Source organism: Carcharodon carcharias, chromosome 3 (assembly GCF_017639515.1).
Source record: "Carcharodon carcharias isolate sCarCar2 chromosome 3, sCarCar2.pri, whole genome shotgun sequence".
NCBI lineage: Eukaryota > Metazoa > Chordata > Chondrichthyes > Lamniformes > Lamnidae > Carcharodon > Carcharodon carcharias.
In genome coordinates this window covers 47,476,368-47,501,290 of record NC_054469.1, presented here as the reverse complement: position 1 = coordinate 47,501,290, position 24,923 = coordinate 47,476,368, and the positions used below count along the sequence as shown (strand labels likewise).

The 24,923-nt window shown below is 46.7% G+C and overlaps 1 protein-coding gene across 9 annotated transcripts in view; it reads right to left on the bottom strand.

Annotated features, from left to right (window-relative positions):
• Positions 1 to 24,923, bottom strand: part of nrp1a (neuropilin 1a) — a 204,722-nt gene that overhangs the window by 36,166 nt on the left and 143,633 nt on the right. For 3 of the 9 annotated variants that reach the window (XM_041183365.1, XM_041183366.1, XM_041183368.1), the window contains 2 exons: positions 22,942 to 23,034; positions 20,586 to 20,645 (listed from right to left, as the gene is read on the bottom strand). In XM_041183365.1, the coding sequence (XP_041039299.1) occupies positions 20,586 to 20,645; positions 22,942 to 23,034 (153 nt within the window). The remainder of the gene's footprint in view (positions 1 to 20,585; positions 20,646 to 22,941; positions 23,035 to 24,923) is intronic. The other 6 variants (XM_041183373.1, XM_041183372.1, XM_041183370.1 and 3 more) reach the window with 3 other exon arrangements.

Genomic DNA, 24,923 nt, shown 5'->3' with positions numbered 1-24,923 from the left:
ACAGGTCGGCGGGTGCACAGCTGATTCGGCTGTGCCCCCGCCGACCTGAAAATTGAAATGAGGCGGGGTTACGTCAGGAGCTCTGCCCGATGTCATCTCGCATCATTTTACAAGTCGGCGAGCAGGCCCTGCTCCCTACTCGCCGACCTTAATATCCTGGCCTATATGTTTCAATCAAGTCGCCTCTTACTCCTCCAAACTCCAGCAGATTCAAGCTTAGCCTTTCCTCAGAAGGCAACCCGCCCATTCCAGGTATTAGTCTGGTAAACCTTTTCTGAACTGCATCCAATGCATTTATATCCTTCCTTAAATAACCTGACCAGTACTGTACACAATCCTCCAGATGTGGTCTCACTAGTGCTCTATATAACTGAAGCATAACCTCCCTACTTTTGTATTCAATTCCCCTGCAGTAAATGATGGCATTCTATTAGCTTTCCTAATTACTTGCTGTACTGCATACTAACCTTTTGTGATTCATGCGCTAAGACAACTAGATCCCTCAGACTCTCAGAGCTCTGCAATCTCTCACCATTTAGATAATATGCTTCTTTTATTCTTCCAAAATGGACAATTTCACATTTGCCCACATTATGCTCCATTTGTCAAAGCTTTGCACACTCACTTAACTTATCTATATCTTTTTGCAGCCTCCTTATGTCCTCTTCACAACTTACTTTCCTATCAGCAAATTTGGCTGGACCATCCCTGGTCCAAGGATTTTGACTTGAATTGACTTGATTTAACTTTCTGTAGTGAGCTTACTTCATACAACGTGCAAATACATCATCTTCAAACCATTCAATGTAAGTGAATGGACAACCAGGTAGTGAGATATATTTGAGCGTACAAATTAGGAGCAGAGGTAGGCCATTCGGCCCCTTGAGCCTGCTCTGCCATTCAATAAGATCATGGCTGATCTGATTGTTGCCTCATATCTACCTTCCTGTCTACTCAGCAGTTCAAGAAGGCAGCTCACCTTCTCAAGGGCAATTAGGGATGGGCAATAATTGCTGGCCTAGACAGTGACACCCACGTCTCATGAATGAAAAAAACACTCTCTATACCCATTGATTTCCTTGTCGATCAAGAATCTATTTACCTCTGCCTTAACAATGTTCAATGACCAAGCCCCCAATGCTGTTTGGGAGAGTTCCACAGACCAACAACCTTCTGAGAGAAAAAAATTCTCCTCATCTCCATCCTAAGTGGGAGGTCCCTTATTTTTAAACTGTGTTCCCTTGTGCTGGTCTCTCCCACAAGGGGAAACATCCTTCCAGCATCCATCCTGTCAAGACCTCTCAGGATTTTATAATTTCAGTAAGATCACCTCTCTTTCTTCAAAACTCCAATGGTTACAGGCCAAAACTGTCCAACCTTTTCTCATAAGGAGATCCCTTCATCCCAGGAATCAGTCAAGTGAACCTTCTCTGAACTGCTTCTAATGTAATTGTGTCTTTTCTTGAGTAAGGAGACCAAAACTATATGCAGTACTCCAGATGTGGTCTCACCAATGCCCTGTACAACTGTAGCAAAACATCCCTGCTTTTATATTCTGTCCCCCGTAGCAATAAACAACAAGGTCCCATTTGCCGTCTATTCACTTGCTGGAACTGCAAATTAACATTTTGTTATTCATGTAGCATCTCTGTACTGCAGAGTTTCACAATCTCTCTCCATTTAAATAGTATAGTTTTTCTATTCTTCCTGCCAAATTGCCAAATTTACATTTTCCCACATTATACTCCATCTGCCACATTTTTACCCACTCACTTAACATATCTATATCACCCCACAAACTCCTAATATCCTCTTCACAACTCACTTATCAACGTATCTTTGTGTCATTAGCAAACCCACGGCCGCTAACATCTAGAAGGACAAGGGCAGCAGATAGATGGGAACATCACCACCTGCAAGTTCCCCTCCAAGTTGCTCACCATCCTGACTTGGAAATATATCACCGTTCCTTCACTGTCACTGGGCCAAAATGCTGGAACTCCCTTCCTAACAGCACTCTGGGTCTACCTGCAACACAGGGACTGCAGCAGTTCAAGAAAGCAGCTCACCACCACCTTCTCAAGAGCAATTAGAGATGGGTAATAAATGTTGGCCCAGCCAGCGACGCCCACATCCCGTAAATGAATTTTTTTAAAAATTAGCCGCCATAATTTTTCTATGTTCCCTGGATTCGGGGGAGGTGTTGAAGAACTGGAGAATTGCAAGCATTATGCTCTTGTTCAAAAAAGGTTGTAAAGTTCTGCCCTGCAAGCACAGGCCAGTCAGTTTAGCTTCGGTGGTGGGGAAACTTCTAGAAACAATTATTCAGGATAGAATTAATAGTTACGTGGAAAAATGTAGATTGATTCGGAAGAGTCAGCATGGATTTGTTAAAGGAAAATTGTGTCTAACTAACTTGCTGGAGTTTTTTGAAGATGTAACAGAGATGGCTGATGAGGGCAAGGCAGTTGATGTGGTGTATATGGACATTAAAAGGCGTTCGATACAGTGCCACACAACAAACTTGTGAGGAAAGTTATAAGTCATGGAATAAATGGGGCAGTAACAACGTGGATACAAAATTGGCTGAGGGATAAGAAACGGAGAGTAATAGTTAGTTGGTATTTTTCGGGCTAGAAGGTGGTTTGTAGTGGAGTTCCCCAGGGGTTGATTTTGGGACCCTTGCTTTTCCTGATATATATTAATGATCTAGATCTTGCTGTGCAGGGATCAATTTCAAAGTTTGCAGATGACACAAAACTTGGTAGAATTGTAAGCTATGAGGAGGACAGTGTAGAACTTCAAAAGGACACTAACACACTGGTGGAGTGGGCAGACAGGTGGCAGATGAAGTTCAATGCAGAGAAGTGTGAAGTGAAAAACTTTGGTACAAAGAACATGGAGAGACAATTTAAATTAAAGGATACTATTCTGAAGGGTGTACAGGAGCAGAGAGACCTGGGTGTATATGTACATAAGTCATTAAAAGTGGCAAGACAGGTAGAGAGAGCTGTTTCTAAAGCATACAGTATTCTAGGCTTCATTAATAGGGGCATAGAATATAAGAGCAAGGAGGTTATGATGAACTTATATAAGACACTGGTTAGACCTCAGTGGAGTATTGTGCACAGTTCTGGGCGTCACACTATAGGAAGAATGTGAACGCACTGGAGAGAGTGCAGAAGAGGTTTACGAGAATGGTTCCAGGGATGAGACACTTCAGTTACGAGGAAAGATTGGAGTAGTTTTTCTGTTTTTCTTGGAGAGAAGGCTAAGAGGAGATTTCAAAATCATGAGGAGCCTGGACAGAGTAGATAGGAAGAAACTGTTCCCACTCGTAAACGGATCTAGAACCAGAGGGCACAGTTTTAAAGTATTTTGCAAAAGCAGCAAATTCGAGGTGAGAATTTTTTTTTCACACAGTGAGTAGTTAGGGTTTGGAATGCACTGCCAGAAGTGTGGTGGAGGCAGGTTCAATTGAGGCACTCAAGAGGGCATTGGATGGTTATTTAAGTAGAAACAATGCGCAGGGTTATGGGGAAAAGGCAGGAGACTGAGGAGACTAAGGGCAGAATTTTCTGCCTATTGGGCGGGCGGAGTGGGAGCAGGAGCAGGCGGGCGCACACATGATCGCTGCCTGTGATCATGTCTGCGCCGCCATTTTATGCAGGCGGGCCAATTAAGGCTGCCCAGTGTGAATCGCAATTCCCGAGGACAGCGGGAGTGGGCGGGCGGCGGCAGGACTGCAAAGACCACCGTGTCCAATGGCGACCCGCCGGCCTGTTTTAAAAAGCTGCTGCAGCCTTTCAAAGGCTGTGAATCGTGGCCAGAGGAGTTGCTCCCCAGAGCGCTGCTGGTGAGCAGGCCAGATAGGAGGGTGGGGCAGGGAGGCACTGTGCCCCTTGTTTTTCAGATGATCGCCTTGCTGCCCTTCTCAAAGAGGTGGCAGCACGGCGAGAGGTACTGGTTCCCCAGGACAGGAGGAGGAGACCCCCCGAAATGACCAGACGTGCCTGGGAGGAGCTGGCGGAGATGGTAAGCTCCCGCGACATGGTGAAGTGCACCTGGATCCAGTGTTGCAAGCGCTTCAACAACCTGTTGCATTCGGGAAGGGTGAGTACCATTTTGGCATTGGTCACTTAACCCAGCAAGTAGGCTTTCCCCCCTGGCGGACACAGCCAACCCCCCCCCACCCCCCACACGTCCCCCCACCCCCCCACTCCCCCCCCACCCCGTGTCCCCCTCCCCCACCCCCCACCCCCATCCCCCCACCCCACCCCCGGCCAAGTCTGAGTGTGGTGACTGCATTGAGTCATCAACGGCCTGTGTCCTTCGCTGGGTGGGCCAGCAGATATTGCCCATGCTGAGGTCACCCTGAGAGGGTGGTGAAGAGATGGGTTCTGCCCTGCAGCATGTGGTACACTGAGACCCACATGACAGTTTTGGGAACAACCTGGAGGAGCTGCACCCAGGCGCAGTGCTGGAACTCCAGGATATGTCAAAGTCAGGGTGATGACAGGCTGCGAGGGGAGCTTCAAGGTGGCGTGGCACCGATCGATCTGCTGCCCTTTGCACTCCATGTGCTTGTGCCTCTTTGCTATGGAAGGTTAGACCATGTGGTGCCAAATGTGATGTTGGCAGCATTTGGCCAAGGGGGTTGGGGGGATGGGGGAAACAGGCCTAGCATCTTTGTGTGAGTGTTCGGCAGTAGCGGGGTGAGGAGGCACTGGAGCCTGCAATGTCCCACTCTGTCTGGAGTGGGCCGTCTGCGAAGACAGTCCAGGTACAAGTAGCACTAATCAATGCTCTTCTCTACTTTTCAGGAGAAGAATGCACATAATGCCACCGAGCGGGTGAGGACTGGCAGACGGCCAGCCCAGTTGGTGATTCTCTGCCGCTTCAAACAGGAGGCCCTAGATCTGGAGAGGCGCCAAGCTCCCAGGTCCACCGGTGTCAGTGGGGCTGGGGTGTCACGGGCAGATATGTTTGCCCAGCACTGAGGTCACTATCGTTCACCTAACAGCCATGGCAGTCATGAATATTCAGTGATTGAAGTTTGCAATATGGCTTGACCATTGCTTATGGAAGGGTGAGCGCAGAATGATCCAGGGGACAGGAATGCACATTGACATTGTCTCCACGTTAACTGATCCAATGTCCTTCTTCTTCCTTTCAGCATCAACGGAGCAGGGCCGGGAGGAGGAGCAGAGGCCTTCTCTCACACTTGAGGGCCCTGAAGTCTCACCAGCATCACACCATCTCTGCCAGGCAGGCACCAGCGCAGATACTAGCACCTCGGTGAGAATTAGAACATCGGCTAGTGCCCCAGGGCACAGCGTTGAGGGTAATTCACAGTCGCTGGAAGAGCTGGCAGAGACAGAGAACGCCCATGGTGCCAGCAGTCGGAGGACTGCAGGGGATCAGGCACATGTTCAGTCAATGCCTGATGATGTGCCTCTGGAGCCGTCCACGATGCAGCAAACACAGGAAATGCGGCCGGGTGTGCGGGAGAATCTGGGGGAGGTACATGGGGCTATGCTTGGCTTGGTGTCCATGGTGGAGGAGTCTACGCAGACTATCGCCAAAGCAATGAGCCTCATGTCCGAATGCCATGCGTCCTCCATGGAGACAGTGGTGACTCTCGTGGAGAGGCTCCTCCAGGAGACCAATCAGGGCTTCCTGGGGATGTGCTCAGACCAGCAAGCCCTCACATCAGCATTGAACTCAGCTGGTCATTGCCAATTTGGGAGATGGTCTGGGCACCAAGATTCCCAGCTTGGTGCCCATCCATCCACAGTGAGCAGGGAGGTCTGAAGCAACCTCACGTCGGTGCAGCAGCTGCCTGTCATCTCTGTGGGCTCCTCTCAGGGCGCTCCAGATGAGGGCGGCAGTACCTCTGCCCCTCTGCCAGTGACGGTTGCATCTGGTGAGGCTGCGACAACTGGGGAGATGCCAGCTGTGGAACTGGCAGCACCCTCCCAGGCGGGGCAGCACAGACTCCACGCGCCAGAGGACGACAGCCAAAGTCATCGAGGCCAACAGGACAGCAGTGTCAGCAGGCTGTCTCAGATGCCACTCCAAGCGAGGGGACAGCACCAAGACGTAGCACCAGAAAAGATAAACATAAGGCACCTCAGGCACAGAACGGGTTTCTCACTGGTGCTTTTCTGTTGGCCCGAGATGAGGTCTTTATGAGTTGGTGTGACTTTTTACACCTTTGTCATTTTGTTTCCTTAACTTTCTTTGGTTGAAATATTAAATTCAGACATGTCACCATGGCTTTTCTCCTGCAAGTGGATGGTTTCCAATAATGTTATGAACGTTTTGTGGGACATTCAGCTTTATTAACAAGGCCCTTAGCTAATGTTCCTAACCTGGCAGATTTTGCGCTTAGGTGTCGATTATGGAGTCTACAGCCCAGGCTTGTCCTGGAGGTCCATCTCTGGTGTGCTAGCTGAAGGTTCATTGGATTAAAGCCTCCCGGGTGTCCCTGCCTCCCTGCAGTATGCCCGAGTCAGCGTCTACGCCCTCAGGGCATACTGTGTGTGATAATCCTCGAACTCACTGCTGGATTCATCGTGTGCAGCCACAGCTACTGCATCTATGTCTTCATCATCCACAGCGTCCCCCCTTTCCAGCGCAAGATTGTGGAGAGCGCAGCATGCAACCACTATCAGCGACACACGATCTGGGGGGTACTGGAGTGCGCCACCTGAGCGGTCCAGGCATCGGAAGTGCATCTTGAGAAGACCAATGGCTCTCTCCACCACAACCGTCGATTGGCCCCTCAAGAGCCTTAAGTGTCCCATTAATTAATGGCGGGCGCGCATTGGAGATCATCGCACATCCGCCCGACGAAATATTGCAATGGCACGCGGTTTCATCGGGACGCTCGCCCGACATCACCGGTGCCATTTTACCCGGTGTGTGTGGGGCCCACCCCTGCACGCCAACGGGAAAATTCTGGCCTAAGTTGAAATGCCCAGAGAGCCGGTGCAGACATGATGGGCCAAATGGCTTCCTTCTACACCTTTACAATTCTATGATTCTGTGATTCATACATTTGGTCCTTTCCAAAAGACCATAAGACATAGGAGCAGAAGTAGGCCATTTGGCCCATTGAGTCTGCACTGCCACTCAATGAGATCATGGCTGATCTGATAATCCTCAACTCCACTTTCCTGCCTTTCCCCCATAACCCTTGATTCCCTTACTGATTAAAAATCTGTCTATCTCAGCCTTGAATATATTTAATGACCCAGCCTTTACAGCTCTCTGCGGTAAAGAATTCCACAGATTCACTACCCTCTGAGAGAAGAAATTCCTCCTCATCTCTGTCTTAAATGGGCGACCCCTTACTCTAAGATTATGCCCCCTGCTCCTAGACTCTCCCACAAGGGGGATTAACTTCTCAGCATCTACGTTGTCAAGCCCCTTAAGAATCTTATATGTTTCAATAAGGTCGCCTCCCATCCTTCTAAACTCCAATGAGTACAGGTCCAACCTACTGAACCTCTCCTTAAAAGAAAATCCCTCCATACCCAGGATCAACCTAGTGAACCTTCTCTGGACTGCCTCCAATGCCAGTATATCTTTCAAAGAACAAAGAACAAATAAAAGTACAGCACAGGAACAGGCCCTTCGGCTCTCCAAGCCTGCGCCAATCATATTGCCCGTCAACTAAAACATTTTGCACTTCCGGGTTCCGTATCCCTCTATTCCCATCCTATTCATGTATTTGTCAAGCTGCCTCTTAAACATCACTATTGTACCTGCTTCCATCTCCTCCTCTGGCAGCGAATTCCAGACACTCACTACCCTCTGAGTAAAAAACTTGCCCCGCACATCTCCTGTATAGTTTTCTCCTCTCACCTTAAATCTATGTCCCCTAGTAATTGACTCTTCCACCCTGGGAAAAAGCTTCTGACTATCTACTCTGTCCATGCCACTCATAATTTTGTAAACTTCTATCAATTCACCCCTCAATCTCTGTCGCTCTAGTGAGAATAATCAGAGTTTCTCCAACCTCTCCTCATCGCTAATAACCTCCAGACCAGGCAGCATCCCGGTAAACCTCCTCTGCACCTTCTCCAATGCCTCCATATCCTTCTGGTAATGAGGTGGCCAGAATTGCACGCAATATTCCAGGTGTGGCCTAACCAAGGTTCTATACAGCTGCAGCATGACTTCCCAGCTTTTATACTCAATACCCCTGCCAATGAAGGTAAGCATGCCATATGCCTTCCTGACTACCTTATCCAACTGCGTTGCCAGTTTCAGTGACCTGAGGACCTGTACACCCAGATCCCTCTGCCCGTCAATGCACTTAAGGGTTCTGCCATTTACTGTATAATTCCTGCCTGTATTAGACCTTCCAAAATGCATTACTCCGCATTTGTCCGGATTAAACTCCATCTGCCATTTCTCTGCCCAAGTCTCCAACCGATCTATATCCTGTTGTATCCTTTGACAATCCTCTTCACTATCTGCAACTCCTCCAACCTTAGAGTCGTCTGCAAACTTACTAATTAGCCCAGTTACATTTTCCTCCAAATCATTTATGTATACCACAAACAGCAAAAGGTCCCAGCACTGATCCCTGCGGAACTCCACTAGTCACAGCAATAAGGGGACTAAAACCGTTCACAGTATTCTAGGTGTGGTCTAATTAGTGCCTTGTTTAGTTTTAGCAAGGCTTTCCTATTTTTATACTCCATTCCCTTTGAAATAAAGGCCAACATTCCATTTGCCTTCCCTATTACCTGTTGAACATGTATATTAGCTTTTTGGGATTCATGCATGAGGACCCCCCAAATCCGTCTGTGCTGCAGCTTTCTGCAGTCTTTCTCCATTTAAATAATATTCAGCTCCTCTATTCTTCTTGCCAAAGTGCATTAACTCACATTTTCCCAAATGATATTCCATCTACCAAGTTTTTTCCCACTCACTTAACCTGTCTATATCCCTTTGTGTCATCCTCACCACTTGCCTTCCCCCCTATTTTTGTATCATCCGCGAACTTGGCAATAGTCTATTCACTCCCCTCATCCAAGTCATTAATATATATTGTAAATAATTGTGGCGCCAGCATTAATCCCTGTGGTACTTCACTAGTTACAGGTTGTCATCCTGAAAATGCCCCCATTATCCCAACTCTCTGTCTCCTATTAATTCCCAATCCTCTATCCATGCTAATATACTGCCCCCAGCAAAATGGCTCTTACCTTATTAAGTAACCTTATGTGTGCTTCATCCAAGTCATTGACATAAATTAAGAATTTTTGAGGCCCCAGCACTGATCCCTGTGACATTCCACTGGTCAAATCCTGCCAACTTGAAAATTACTCATTTATCCCTACTCTCAATTTCCAGATAGCTAACCAATTCTCTATCCATGTTAATTTGTCACCCACTACACCATAAGCTCTTATTTTGTGGCACCTTGTCAAATGCCTTCTGGAAATCCAAGTACGCCACATCTAGAAGTCCCCCTTTATCCATGTTGCTGGTTACTTCCTCAAAGAACTCTAGTCAAATACGATTTTCCTTTCACAAAACCATGTTGACTTTGCCTGATTGCATTAAGATGTTCTAAGTGCCCTACTATAACCTCCTTAGTAATAGATTCTAGCATTTTCCCTATGACAGATGTTAGGCTAACTGGCCTGTAGTTTCCTGCAATCTGTCTCCCTCCTTTCTTCAATACTATTTTACAATCTGATGGAACCTTTCCAGAATCTAGGAAATTTTGGAACATTAAAACTGATGCTGTCTACTTTCTACTATCTCAGCAGCTACTTCTTTTAAGACCCTAGAATGAGGTCTATCAGGACGTGGGGTAATGTCAGCCTTTGGCTCCAATAATTTTCTCAGTGTCCTTTCCCTGGTGATTGTAATTGTTTTAAGTTCTCCCCTCCCTTTCACCTCTTGATTTACAATTATTTCTAGGATGTTATGTGTGTCTTCTACAGTGAGGACAGCAACATCGGTCATTTCCTTATTTCCACTTATTAATTCACCAGACTTGTTCTTTAGAGGACCAATGCTCTGCAATTAGTTACTCTTTTCCTTTTTAAATACCTGTGGAAACTCTTACTAGCTGTCTTTGTATTTCTAGAATGCTTTCTCTCATACTCTAATTTCTCCCTCCTTTTCTTTTCAGTCATTCTTTGCTGGTTTTTATATTCTATCCAACCTTCCAGTAATCTTGGCAGAATTGTATGCTTTTTCTTTCAATTTGACACTATCTTTAACTTACTTAGTTAGCCATGGATAGTGCCTGCTTTCCCCAGAGGCTTTCTTTCCCACTGGAATGTACCTTTGCATCGTGGAGGAGGAAAGATCGACAGTGAGTACCATCAAGAAAAGGCAATAAAGTTGGGTGGGCCACATTCTAAGTGATGAGAACTTGCTGAAGGAAGATTAGAGGAAGGTGGTCGACAGAATCAGAAATGTGCAATAATGTCAAATGTAGATCTGAAAATGTCTGCATATTCTTTCTTGCTGTAATCATAGTGTGATTTAATTTGGACAATGCAAAGTTCCTTTGTGTACAGGCAGTTCCATTAATTAAATCTGTGTTTTTTAAATAGCTTTTCATTCGATTACAAGATTTAAAAAAAACCTAATTTGTGTATTGTTCCATGGCACAGTAGTGTCAAAACACAAGCAGATCAGGAAACGACCATGCAGATATTTATTGTGTTAGGATTGGCAGAATTGACCTCCTCAGTGGTGTTGTCCAATATATACCTGACAGGCCAGAGGTCAGCTGTGAGTCTTTTCGGGAGAGCTTTTCTGGTGCCAGGTTTGTATTTTGGAATTGCATTTGCTTGTCACATGCTGAGGCACCCCCACTGCCTTGGAATTCATCCTAATGTTACATTGCTTGTATTAGAATTCCAGTTCTGGCCTGCACTGCCTGAGGTGGTAATGCTGTACTGTAAATGAAGATTCAACTCTGGCTTAGTGGTTTGGTGGTGGGAAGAAGGGATGGTGGGGTGGGGGCATGTTTTTCTTTTTACTCACATACACAGCTTTAAAAGGTGTGAAACTTCACATACTTTGCACTCAGCCACTCCCTTTGTTTTGGGTAGTTAGTCCGTAGCTTTAAAATGAGAGTAAAAGAAGTCAAGGTTACACCCAAAACAACGGAAAAATATTATCTTAAACTGTGTGTATTGTGGTCATTGTTTATACCACGTAAGATCTTCATGTATTACCAGCTGTGTTTTCATCAAATTAAAATAAGGCTGCAGGAGTTGCCACAGAAACTATTTTGGATGTAAAATTAATTCTGAAATTTCCAAATTGATGCAAGTCATGTGTTCATCATGCTCATGTTATGGTTGCGCTTGTCTAGCGCAAATAATGACTGTCTGAAGCTGATCACCATTGATTCAAAACCAGACATAATGGAGAATTTTCCCCATGTCGGGCAGACCGAGTGGGAATGGGTGCAGACCCGATCGCCGCTCATGCTCGGGCCCGCGCCACCAGTTTACGCAGTCGGGCCAATTAAAGCCCAACTGGCGTATGTCTCGACTCCCGAGGATAGCAGGAGTAGGCAGGCGGCGGTGGGTGTGCACAGACTGCTGGGTCCAATGGCGACCTGGCGGCCTAGTTAAGTGAAGGCCTGGCAGCCTTTGCAAGGCTGATCACAATGGTCGGCAGACGGGCTCAGCAGAGGGCTACTGTGCAGCATGCAAGTCCGGAATGTAGGCCAGCGGGGCGGGCCAAGCCGGAGGATAGGGCAGCGGGGCAGGCTAGGCCGGAGGATAGGGCGGCGGGGCAGGCTAGGCTGGAGGATAGGGCGGCGGGGCAGGCTAGGCCGGAGGATAGGGCGGCGGTGCAGGCTAGGCCGGAGGATAGGGCGGTGGGGCAGGCTAGGCCGGAGGATAGGGCGGCAGGGCAGGCTAGGCCGGAGGATAGGGCGGCGGGGCAGGCTAGGCCGGAGGATAGGGCGGCGGGGCAGGCTAGGCCGGAGGATAGGGCGGCGGGGCAGGCTAGGCCGGAGCATAGGGCGGCGGGGCAGGCTAGGCCGGAGGATAGGGCGGCGGGGCAGTGTGCTCCTCGGTTCTCGGATGAGTCCTAGCTGCCCTCCTGGAGGAGCTGGCAGCGTGGCGGGAGGTCCTGCTTCCAAGGAACGGTAGGCAGACCCCTCCCCACCTGACCAAGCGTGCGTGGGAGGAGGTGGCCGAGAGTGTGAGCTCCCATGATGTGGTGTGACGCACATGGGTCCAGTGCCAAAAAAGATTCAATGACCTCCTGTGCTCGGGAAGGGTGAGTTCATGTTGGATGAGGATGTAATGCAGCCGTCACCCTTTCCCCCCACTCCCACCCCCCACCCAACAACTCTGAGTACAATTATGGCATTGAATCCTTCATGGCTTGTATCCCTCGCTGGGTGTGCCAGCAGATATTGCCCATGCCTAGTTCACCCTGAGAGGGTTGAGCTAAGATGGGTTCTGCGCCCGCAGCATGTGTGACACTGACACCCAGAGTATAGAATGGGGGTGAAACTCAAGGTTCTGCACATAGGCAGAGTGCTGGAACTGGGAATCATGTCAAAGTCAGGGTGCTAACATGCTGGGAGGGGAGCTTCCAGTTGGTGGGGCACCAATCCATCTGCTGGTCTTTGCGTTCCAAGTGCTTGTGCCTCCTTGCTTAGCAAGGTTACACCTTGTGGTGCCACATGTGAAGGAGGCAGCATTTGGGCAATGAGATGGGGGTGTCAGCCCTGGCTTCTTTGTGTGAGTGTGCGGCAGCTGCAGGGTGATGAAGAACTGGAGTCCTGCAATGTCCCACTCTGGCCGGGTTGGCAGGGATGCGATGGGAATTCAGGCGCAGGCTGGACAAATCAGTGCTCTTCTCTCCTTTTCAGGAGAAAACTGTGCACAATTCCGCTGAACGGATATGGACGGGTGGAGGCCAGGCCCATTTGGCCGTCTTGACTCCTTTCAAGCAGCAGGCCATGGATCTGGAGAAGCGCCATGCGCCCAGGTCCACCGGTGGTGGTGAGGCTGGGGTGCCACAAGGAGGTATGTTTGCCGAGCACTCAGTTCACCATGTGCGTCCCAGCAGCCATGGCACTGTTGAATGTTCAGTGATTGAAGTTAGCAACATGGGTTGACCATTGATTATGGAAGGATGAGCGCATAATGATCCGGGGGACAGGCATGTTGACATTGACATTGTCTCCACATTAACCAATCAAATGTCCTTGCTCTTCCTTTCAGCATCACCGGAGCAGAGCCGGGAGGAGGAAGCAGAGGGGCCACCTCTCACACCTAAGGGCACAAAGGAAATCGACTCACCAGCGTCACACCATCTCTGCCAGGCAGGCACCAGCGCAGATACTAGTACCTCAGTGGCAATTAGATCTTCGGCTAGGGTCCCGGGGCACAGCAGTGAGGGCACTTCACGCACGCTTGAGGTGCAGGCAGAGGCACAGTGTCAGAGGACTGCTGGGGACCAGGTACATGCTCAGTCGGTGGCTGATGATGTGCCTCTGGAGTCATCCCAGAGGCAGCAAATGCTGGAGGTGCAGCAGGGTATGTGGGAGGATCAGGCGGAGATACACAAGGCAATGTGTGGCATGGTGCCCATGCTGGAGGAGTCCATGTGGAGCATCACCGATGCAATGAACCTCATAGCTGAGCGCCATGCTTCCTCCATGGAGAGAGTGGCGACACTGATGAAGAGGCTCCTCCAGGAGAATAATCAGGGCTTCCTGGGGTTGTGCTCGGACCTGCAAGCCCTCACACTGGCATTGACCTCAGCTGCTTATTGCCCATGTGGGAGATGGTTTGGACACCAAGTATCTCAGCTCGGTGCACATCTATGGTGAGCAGGGAGGTCCAAAGTGACCTCATGTCGGTGCAGCAGCTGCCTGTCGTATCTGCGGGCTTCTCTCAGGGCACTCCGGGTGAGGGCAGCAGCTCCTCCGCCCCTCTGCCAGTGACCGTGGTATCCGATGAGACTGCAGCAACTGGAGAGATGCCAGCTGTGGAACTGGCCGCTCCCTCCCAGGTGGGGCCACCAAAGGCTCCATGGGCCAGGGGACAGCTGCCAAGGTCATCGAGGCCAACAGGACAGCAGAGTCAGCAGGCTGTCTCAGATGCCAGTACCAGCGTGGGGACAGCACCTAGACGTAATACCTGTAAGCGTAAATTTAAAGCACATTAGGCACACCACAGATTTCTCACTGGTGCTTTTATGTTGCTCCATATTAGTTCATTTAAGACTTAGTGTGACGTGCAACACCTTTTTTTTATTTCTGAAGTTACTTTTGTAATCTCAATAAATTTTGATATATTACCATGCCTCTGGGTGTTTCCTTACTTCTGCAGGTGGATGGGAACCCACGAGTGAGTTGTCTGACATTGAGCTTTATTAACAAGGGCCTTAGTTAATGTTGCTATCCAGGCAGATTTAGCACTCAGCCCTGGGGTGTGTTCAAGGTCCATATGTGATGTGCTAGCTGAAGGTTCTTTGTATTAAAGCCTCCCAGAGTATGTCCGGGTCAGCGTCTACTCCCTTACCATTCTCATGTGCGTGCTCATCCTCAGACTCACTGCTGGATTCATTTGTGCAGCCGCAGTGACTGCATCTACATCTTCATCATCCAGAGCGTTCCCCCTTTCCAGTGCCAGATTGTGGAGAGTGCAGCATGCAACCACTATCAGCGACACACGATCTGGGGGGTATTGGAGTGTGCCCTCTGAACAGTCCAGGCATTAGAAGTGCATCTTGAGAAGACCAATGGTTCTCTCCACCACAGCCCTTGTGGAAGTGTGGCTCCTATTGTACCGCTGCTCAGCTTCTGTTCTTGGATGGCAGAGAGGCGTCATGAGCCACCTTCTGAGGGGATAGCCCTTGTCACCCAGCAGCCACCCATCCAGCCGGGCTGGAGCACTGAAGAACCCCGGCACCTGGGAGTGTCTGAGGGTGTAGATGTTGTGGGAGCTGCCTGGGTATCTTGCACAGACTTGCAGAATCTGCATCCTGTGGTCACACACTATCTGCACGTTCATGGAGTGGAAGCCCTTCCTGTTGACCTGCTGGCGCCTTGATGGCCACATGTGTACAGTCTATTGCACCCTGGACGCGGGGGAAGCCAGCAATGGCCTCAAAGGCTCTGACTTGCTCTGTCTGGCTTGCCTCGTTCCAATGGTAGTGGATGAAGGTCAATGCATGCCTGAACAGAGCGTCTGTCACCTGCTTGACACAACTGTGGACAGCTGATTGGGAGACTTCGCGAAGATCGTCCACCGATCCCTGGAAAGAGCTGGAGGCATAGAAGTTGAGGGCAGCCGTGACCTTCAGTACCACTGACATGGGGTGTCCACCCACACAGTTGGCGCAGATCTCAGGGCCTATCATCTGACAGATGGAGGTGAATGTCTCCTTTGAGAGACGGAGCCTCCTTCAGCACTGCACCTCAGCCATATTGAGGTAGCTGCTTTGCCGCCTGTAAACCCTGGCAGCAGGATAGTGGCGTCTTTTGCGGCCGCTTCCACCTTGGACTTCCTGGTGGCCCTGCACTCCTTGTGCCTGTGCCTCTCCTCCCAAAGGTGGCTCCCCTGGAGGCTGAATGTGGACTCCTGGCCTCCTCCCCGTCCTGGCCCTCCCTTCCTCTTCAGAAGAGGTGCCTCCAGTGGAGAGCATAACTCCCATTCCCAGGCTAAGGGAAGGCTTCCTGAAACCTGCAGGCCTCAAAAACGATCTTCGCTGTAGAGTCCTGACCTGAAGGCTGTTACTCCTGTCCAAGCAACTGGTATGAGTTTTTAAGTATTCCTGCTCACACAGGCAAATATCAGTAATGTTCACAATTAAATATCTGACAGATAACATTCACGACCCCACTCACTCCTCTTATCCTGCCCATGGATGAGGTTTATACAAATGTCTTCTACCCGCCTGCCTGTTGCTCCTGTGCAATGTCCTGAAGATCGCATGGGCCCCAAAAAATTGCAGTCAATTGCTGCCTCAAGGGCCTTAACTACATGATTAATTATTGACGGGCGCGCATCTGAGAACATCATGCGCCTGCCCACCTAAATATCGTGATGGCACATGGTGACATCAGAATGCTCGCCTGATGTCACGTGCGTCATTTTACCCGTCAGCATGTGGGGCTGGCCCCCGCATGCCAACGGGAAAATTCTGGCCATAGAAAAAAACATAGAAATTGTGCTTTGAGTCATGAATCTCCAGCCCACACAAAACCAACCAATCAATTCATTTCAAATAAGAACATAAGAGATAGGAGCAGGTGTAGGCCATTCGGCCCAGCAAGCCTACACAACCATTTAATAAGATCACGGCTGATCCTCATCCTCAACTTGATTTTCCCACTCAATCTTCATATCCTTTGATTCCTTTAGATTCCAAAAATCTACTGATCTTAGCCTTGAACGTAATCAACCACTGAGCATACAGCCTCATCTACAGACAAATCCAAGAAAACTGTTGAGAACAACACCAGGAATTTGTCATTGCATTCATTGATCTCACCAAAGTTTTGCTTCAGTAAATCTTGGGGCTCTGTGGATTGTGCTTGTAAGATTTGGGTGTCCAAGAAACTTCTTCACAATTTTGCAGCTGCTTCATGATGATATGACTGCAACTGTCTTGAATGGGAGACTGACACAGACACCTTCAAAATCTGGACCAGTGACAAGTAAGACTGTGTAATAATCCCTATACTATTTACAAACTACCTGACAGTGGCTATTCGCCCTATCAAAGATCAACTGCCCTATGGTGTCAGTATTAAATACTGCCCAAATGAAAAACTCTTTAACCTCAGTCGCCTCCGTGTCAAAACTAAACTGACCACCATACACCTACATGATCTACAGTTTGCAGATGACATATTTGCAGGTCTCTACTGCATCCAAGAAACTTGGCCTATCCTAGAATGTTGCCAAAAGAAAATTGATACATTCAATCCACACCTGGTCAGCCAGTTTTCTACTTCCCATATAGGTTGAAGGAGACACTCTGGAATATGTTGTATGTTGAGCACTTCCCATAACTTAGCAGCACCTCTCTCAAAAGGCTATTGACTATTGACGAGGTGATCCAACACCGGATCAGATGTGTCACTCAGCCTTTGGCAACTATGGCAAGTCAACAGAAGCCCTAAGTGTACAGAGCAGTTGCCATCACCATATTCCTGTGCTGCAGTGAGGCCTTGACTATGTATCAGCAACACATAAGAGCGTAAGAGAAATGACATCAGCAGTGCCTCTGAAGAAGTCGTACGGACTCAGAACGTTAACTCTGTTTCTCTCTCCACAGATGCTGCCAGACCTGCTGAGTTTTTCCAGCATTTTGTTATTTATTTCTGTAATCCAGCATCCATAGTATTTTGCTTTTATCAGCACTGCCTCTGCTGCATCCTCTGGACCATTGAACAAGCATTAGTGCCCTTCTTGGAGCCAGCTCCACAAGTATTCAGGCCCGAACTCCTGCAAAGCCAACTTTGGACTGGCCACTGTCTGGATAGCCAAGAAGTATCTTTCCGCTGCCCCCCCCCACCCCAGGTCTGGATTTCTCAACTCTCAAATGGCCAACATTCTAGGGGAGAACAAAGATTATGCTTCAAAGACATTCAAAGACTGAAGCTCTCCTTGAAGTGCAGCAGCATTGACGTTAATGACTATAGGGAGCTTGCTACCAATCATTCAAAATGGTGAGAACTTGTCCATCAGGGTGCATCACGCTTTTTGTCCCATGTGCTCAAAATATATCTATCTTTGTGTCATCAGCAAATATAGCAACCATACATCCAAGTCATTAATACAGATTATAAATAATTGAGACCTCAACACTGATCCCTGCGGCACTCCACTAGTTACAGTTCGCGAACCCAAAATGACCTATTGATCTCTAGTCTCTGCTTTCTATTAGCTAACCATTCCACTATCCATGCTAATATGTTACCCCTCACACTACCAGCTCTTATTTTGTGTAGAGACCTTATCAAATGCCTACTAGAAATTCAAGCACACCACATCTACAGGCTCCCCTTTATCCATGTTGTTTGATTCCAGTGTCACTAACTGTCCTGGATTTTCTGCAACTACGCTAGTGTCACGAGCTGGCAGTATCGGAGCTCATGTGCCTGTTGCACGGCACTCGCCACCAGCTCAATCCCCACTCTGCACACAGGTTTGCAATCCCTAACCCCACCCCCCCACTTACTCTTACAGATTTGACAGCACCCCCTCCCACCCTTATATGTTCACCAGCTCCACTGCCCCTGGCCCGCCCCACTCCCACAGGCTGGCCAGCAACCCCCTCTCTCTGCCACCATAACAGGTTTGCCGGCATCCAACACCACTACCACTGCCCCCCTCCCAGTCGAACCATTGCCCATGCCAAAGTGTCCCTTATTTTCTTCCCTTGGGTGTTGGTAACCCTGCTTGTTACTTCCTCAAGGAACTCTAAGTTAGTCAAATACAATTTCCCTTTCACAAAACTATGTTGATTCTGCCTGATTGTAATGAGATTTTATAAATGCCCTGCTATGACCCCCTTAATAATAGATTCCAGCATTTCCCTGTGACAGATGTTAAGCTAACTGCTCTGTAGTTTCCTGTTTTCTGTCTCCCCGCTTTTCTTGAATAGAGGAGTCACATTCTCTAATTTCCAATCCGATGGGATCTTTCCAGAATTTAGGGAATTTTGGAAAATTAAAACCAATACAGCTACCGCCTCAGCAGCTACTTCTCTTAAGACCCTAGGATGAAGTCTATCAGGACCTGTGGTGGTTGTTATTTTCGCAAAGCTAACACCTTGGACAGTAGCTTCACTATTTCACATTTAATTGCACATCTTCTTCTCGCTGGAAGCTGTTGTGGTGAGTTCTATTAGCCTGGCTGCCACCTTGACAGGAATTTTTGGGCCACACCGGTGCTGTCGAGTGCTGCCACACAGGCTACACCCGGCTGGCAGCTCCCCCACACTCAGAAGGACAGGTTCATTCAGAACTGCAGCTGGGAAGACTTACCTGTTTTTTTTTAAAACTGAACCTTCGGTTTCTTTCAAAACTGAACCTTCCCTGGCAGGAGCCATAGATAATCCAACAGGCTTACTCTGGGCTTGCACTGGCTTCATGAGGTCTGTGTGCAGATGACTAGTATTGCGAGCACAGCATAAAACAACATGGCAGCAGTTAATGGAGCATTGACCATTGCCCCCATTTAAATTCAATGAATTAAAGGCACAGAAATAGATTTTGTTGGAATAATAATACACACTGCACCAAAGGACGAGTGATCACTGCAGTGCCTTTAAGAACTTCATACTGTGCACAAAAATAGGTGGACTAGTTTAAGCTCCCAGCAGCTTTGTTAGTATTCCCTGCTTTTGTAAAATGCAAGATTTTGTTTTGATTTCTCTCTGTTCTATTATGCATCCTCCCTACTTCACTAACACTCAGCAACATCAGCCAGATGCAGAGGCAAATGGGTCACTGGCTTTATTGCTGCACTTAGGTTCACAGATAAACCAGACTTATAGGAAACAACCTTACTTTGCTATACAGCAAATTAACAATATACTGTTTGGCAGTCACTGATTTTGGATATGTTCATAAATGTTTACACATGTCAGATAAATCAGTTAGCCCAGCGCTAAGTGAAATTATTGTAAGATTGAATTTAATGCATTACCCGTTTCTACTGAAGTAAGTCACATTTGGGTGAGCCAACATGATTTAAAGTCCGCATATCTCATGGATGTAAATGTGTCAGTTGGCAGCTTGAAGGGAGTCTGACATTCTACACTCTAACAAACAGGAGATGTGCTTCCATGCAGTAAAAGATTTAGTTTTCCATAATTTCCCTCCTAGAAGCCTAGCTAAGGAAAAGTAAAAGTCATACAATATTTTAATAGCAAGTTTGAGTCTCCAACTGGAGTTGAATCCGTTACCATAGTAACATGAATTTCATTATTCTACCACCAGAGCACTCCAGGTCTTCTGCACCTTCCTACAACTATAAATAGACCTGTGAAATGGAATCACCAACTTAGTCCTGCAGGGATTAGTTTCCAGAGGTTGAAATTAAGCTAAATTCATTGGGCAGAGAAAGGAGTACTTTTCTCAGCCTTTGACCCAAAATGTACCTATCCTGCAAGTGTTTGATGTGGACACAAGGTACCCATAACTGAAAGAGTTGACCCTACATTTGCACCCGGGCATATATTTTCCTGGCGTCTCTCCTGCTCCATTGCTGGACCCTCTACCGAAATCCAGCTGAAACTTTGTTCACAGTTGTAAGCCTGGTTTCAGCCAAATCTCTGATGAGTTTACGATAGCAGAGTAGGAAACTCACCCGCCAGGTTCTGAGGATTTTATCTCTAAGCAGCTATGCCAAGATTCTGTGATATCTAATAAATCTTCCTTCAGTCCCAAGGGACATTTTTGGAACCTCTTGTTACTGCGGTGACCTTCTCAAGTTGCCATCACATCCTTCAAAACATCAATCTCTCACCCGTGCATCTAAGAGGGTGCCAAATGCCTCTCCCCACCTCTTGCATGCACATTAACTTTGACCAAACATGCTCCATACCTGGGAACACTGGTATTTCAGGTAATGTTGGTTCCTCTGTTCCTAGAGCAGTGTTACCACCTGCAAAGCAGGAATAAGACCAGAAATCAGTTGAAGAGCAGGCAGATGAGGTTGGGGCCATGGCTCGGTGCCTCCAATCTGTGGTATCTGATTCTATTGGGCATACCGTGCCACCATACAGAAAGTGGATGAAGGTTGCCCCGTTAGTACAAGTTAAGGATCACCATGGAAATGAATTCTGAGTGCTTGCAGTATCCATTTTAATATTAGTTAATGGTTCAATATCTGCATCTATTTTGATGGACTAGTCTCATGTATAGGAACAAACAGAGACTGAATGGAGGGAGTAGAGATGTAAGAGGCACAGGAGGGAAATAAATGAGTGGGGTGAGGATGGAGGGGCCTCCTTCTGGGGAGTAAAATTGAATTTTTAGAACTCATACAGACATCATTTTTCACATTGTATTAGGTAGGAAGACCAAGGACAAAAAGGAAAAACCTTTAAAACCCTTCCTGACTGTTTGCTTTAATGTTTATTTTAGTACATAGCAGGAGGAAAAGATAATTCCAATGTTCTGCATATGTACGTATAGAACAATGACATAACTCATATTAAGAGGCAAGAATGTCACCGGGTTATTTGCACATGATACAAAATAACAGCTAGTCAGAGACAGTGATCTCCTTGAAATATCAATGATCCTACTGAAGAACTTTAAAATGGCCCCTTTGTTTCTCTGCTTTTCTAATAACAGATTTTTAAAGTTCTGGGCTTTCTCAAGCAAAACAGTAACTTGTTTAAATATATTCCTGTAAAAAAAATATTTATTGAACATAGAATTGCTTTGCAGCCGACTGGAGATTATTTCTCTGTAAAACTGCAGCAGAACACTATAAGCAGCTTCAATGACTTGTTCCGGCTGCTACACAATATCGCCGTCAACTGCCAGATTACTATCAACTTCACCAGCAAAAATGATACCTTCAAAATTGCAGCACTAAAAAAAAAATCCACCCCAGTTTTTGACATTCTGTATTTCACAGATGAGGACATATTTTTGCCCAGCAAGCAGGGAAGCTGTGAAAAAAGTAAGCTAGCGATATCAACAAGAAAGATGTCCATCGGATTGCAGACACAGAGCCACAATGGAAGGAGAACAAAACCAGATCAGCCAGGGGTCTCCTCCTGATCATTATCCACAAGCTCTTGCCTTTTCTTAAAGATCTATTTGTACCTGACAGAAATACCTTCACAGACAACTTGCAATTGTTGCTCTGTATATTGGGGGACATAAAAAACAGGGTACAGCCTGAGACAACTGTAACTAGGACAGATCAAACAGAGGTCTCACAAAGTTAATGCCGATTTTTGCTGGAAGCGCAAACTTGGATATGAATAAAGAACAAAGTGTCTTGTCAGAGTTAATCAAGCTCCAATGGGCCAAACTGAGAGTTTTTAAAAATTCTTTTCATGGGATGTGAACATCGCTGACAAAACTAGCATTTATTGCCCATCCCCAACTGGCCTTGAGAAGGTGATGGTAAGCTGCCTTCTTGAACGGCTGCAGTCCACCAATGAACTATGTTGGGGGGATCGTGAATTTTAACATGAGGGGAAGTAGGTGAGATTGGGTGTGGGAGAGAGGGTTCGCTGTCCAACTGGAAGTCAAGCCTCCCAATTAGGCCGACTTCTGGGTGAGGAACCTCTCATGGACAGCAGAGATCTGAATGATAACAGAATGACAGAAATCTGAAAGATCAGAGACAGAGATCTGAATGATAGCAGAATGACAAAGATCTGAAAGATCAGAGACAACGATCTGAATGATAACAGAATGACAGAGATCTGAAAGATCAGAGACAGAGATCTGAATGATAGCAGAATGACAGAGATCTGAAAGATCACAGACAGAGATCTGAATGATAGCAGAATGACAGAGATCTGAAAGATCACAGACAGAGATCTGAATGACAGCAGAATGACAGAAATCTGAAAGACAAAACTCCAAATGGGTACGTGGACTCATTCAGAAATGCATGTTTCCACTAAGTGTTAACAATAATTCAAGCCATACATTGATTGTAAGCCTGCACCAAATGCTTCACTGTCAGTTTATTGCTTGTTTATTTATTCTTCTGAAGTGGTGCTGCAGTTCCTAATAAGGAAGAATGAACACTAAAGGATTAGTCCCAATTAGCAGAAGGAAGGTGTTGATAGAGGGCAGATTTGTAAGGATAAGCTGTTTATTAGTTGGATGAGAGACATGTGTTTTAGTGATTTTTGGCTCATTAACAGCAGAGCACACAGGAAGCAAGTGAGAAAGGTTACAGTTGGGTGTTAGGAGGATTTATGCACCTGTAAAGTCGAAGCCATCACCTGTTCCACTGTGGCAGTTTCCAATCTCCTCGTCACACTCATCTGAATCCAAGGTCGGAGGGGATGTAGGGACTGCAATTAGAAGATGAAGGTATTAAGAATTTGCAACACTTACAACACTTATGCTTATCTCTAAAAGCCTACATTATGCATAGACCATCATATCAATAAACTAAGACAACACTGACCATTTTCAATATTTGCTTTTTTCTTCCCTCCTCTTCTGAAAAACAAGATTACAGTTTCACCTTGTCTATGGCAGTTATTATTCATGTGTGAGCCTTCAGGGAAAGTACTGGTGGACTGCTTGACAAAGAGATATGGGGCATTACCACTAAGTCCAGTCCTGTGTTTTCCCACTGTTTGCAAATGCCCACATCAAGTGAGGATTGGTGGACAACTAACCAATAGGGATACTTAAATAAAAGTAAGCTGTGCCTCAGTAGTCACATTCTTGCCTCTGAGTCAAAGAGTTGTGGGTTCAAGTCTCACTCCAGAGATTTGAGCACAAAATCTAGGCTGACACTCCAGTGTGGTACTATACTGTGTGAGTGTTGCACTGTTGGTGGTGTCCTCTTTCAGGTAAGATATTAAACCGAGGACCCATCTGCCTTCTCAAGCAGACATAAAAGTTCCCATTGTACTATTTCAAAGAAAAGCAGGAGAGGTATGCCCGGTGTCCTGGACAATAATTATCCCTCAATTAACATCACTAACTAAGAAAATTATCTGATCAATATCACACTGCTGTTGGTGGGAGCTTGCTGTGTACAAACATTTCCTACATTACAACAGTGACTACATTTAATGGCTGTCAAACACTTTAGGATACCCTGTGGTTGTGAAAGGTGCTACATAAATTGAAGTTCTTTCTTTTATTTGAATTGAAGCTTTTCACTCCCACTTGGCTGAGATCAGCTGACTCACCATCATGCAGGGGTCTATCTGGGACCTCCCAAACCTACATGGTTCAGCTGCTCAATGGATAAACTCACTGAGCCGTCAGTGCAGTCTCCATGGGATTTCCTAATCATGAGTTCAATGAGATTGGCTGTTCTGTTTGAACTTAAGCCTTCAATAAATACCTTGTAAGTACACTGTTTTCAATTCTGAAAATTTGGTCTGAGGTATTAGTTACTTCCCTGAATATAAATGTAGTATGGTATCATTTGTTAGGAAGCAGCACTTCCTAACACTTGAGAACTTGCATTGTTTGGAGATGGATTGGTATAATAGACTGTGCAGCCGAGCAGACAGATTTGATTTTTGAGGGTTAAATTATACCTGCCTGCAAAAATATCAGGAATTTGTCAACATGATTTACTGTGTATAAGATTTTAGTGGACTGAACCATATGGTAAAGAGATAGAGTAAATGCGTTGATATCATGCTGTTATTTTACTGTTTAATGTTTTCATAATTGCCGGTGTTAATATGCTCATTAAAAATGCCAATGAACTGTGCCTGGATGACAGTCACACTACTTTCCCCAACGGAACATGTTGCAACTAAAACTCTCTGACACTGTCTCACTCGAGTAGGTCTCCAAAGAAAAGGATCCTCAAGTGGTTTGGATTACACAATTATTCCAGTGATGCAGAGCTCAGTGTAGTGAGCAGTAGCACTAAGAATGTTCCTCACGGAGGACTGTGTTCTGATACCAGATGGGATTTGAAATACGGAATATATCGAGGAAAAACTGTGAGTTTCACCACAAAACTGCATCAACATTAATGGTGTTGAACCATAAATTAAAGTGGCTACACTGGTCTATCAAAATATTCATGGAAAAGATGCAGAACTCTCAGCTGCTGTGCACTTGACCTACTTTTATTGTTTTCTAATAGAATCATACTGCATTTTAATGAGTCATGAAGTGGTGACAGCTGGAATAACAGTACCTGAGTTCACCCTTTTTTTGGCTCAATTACTACGAGCCATAGATCTAATGTAAACACTCA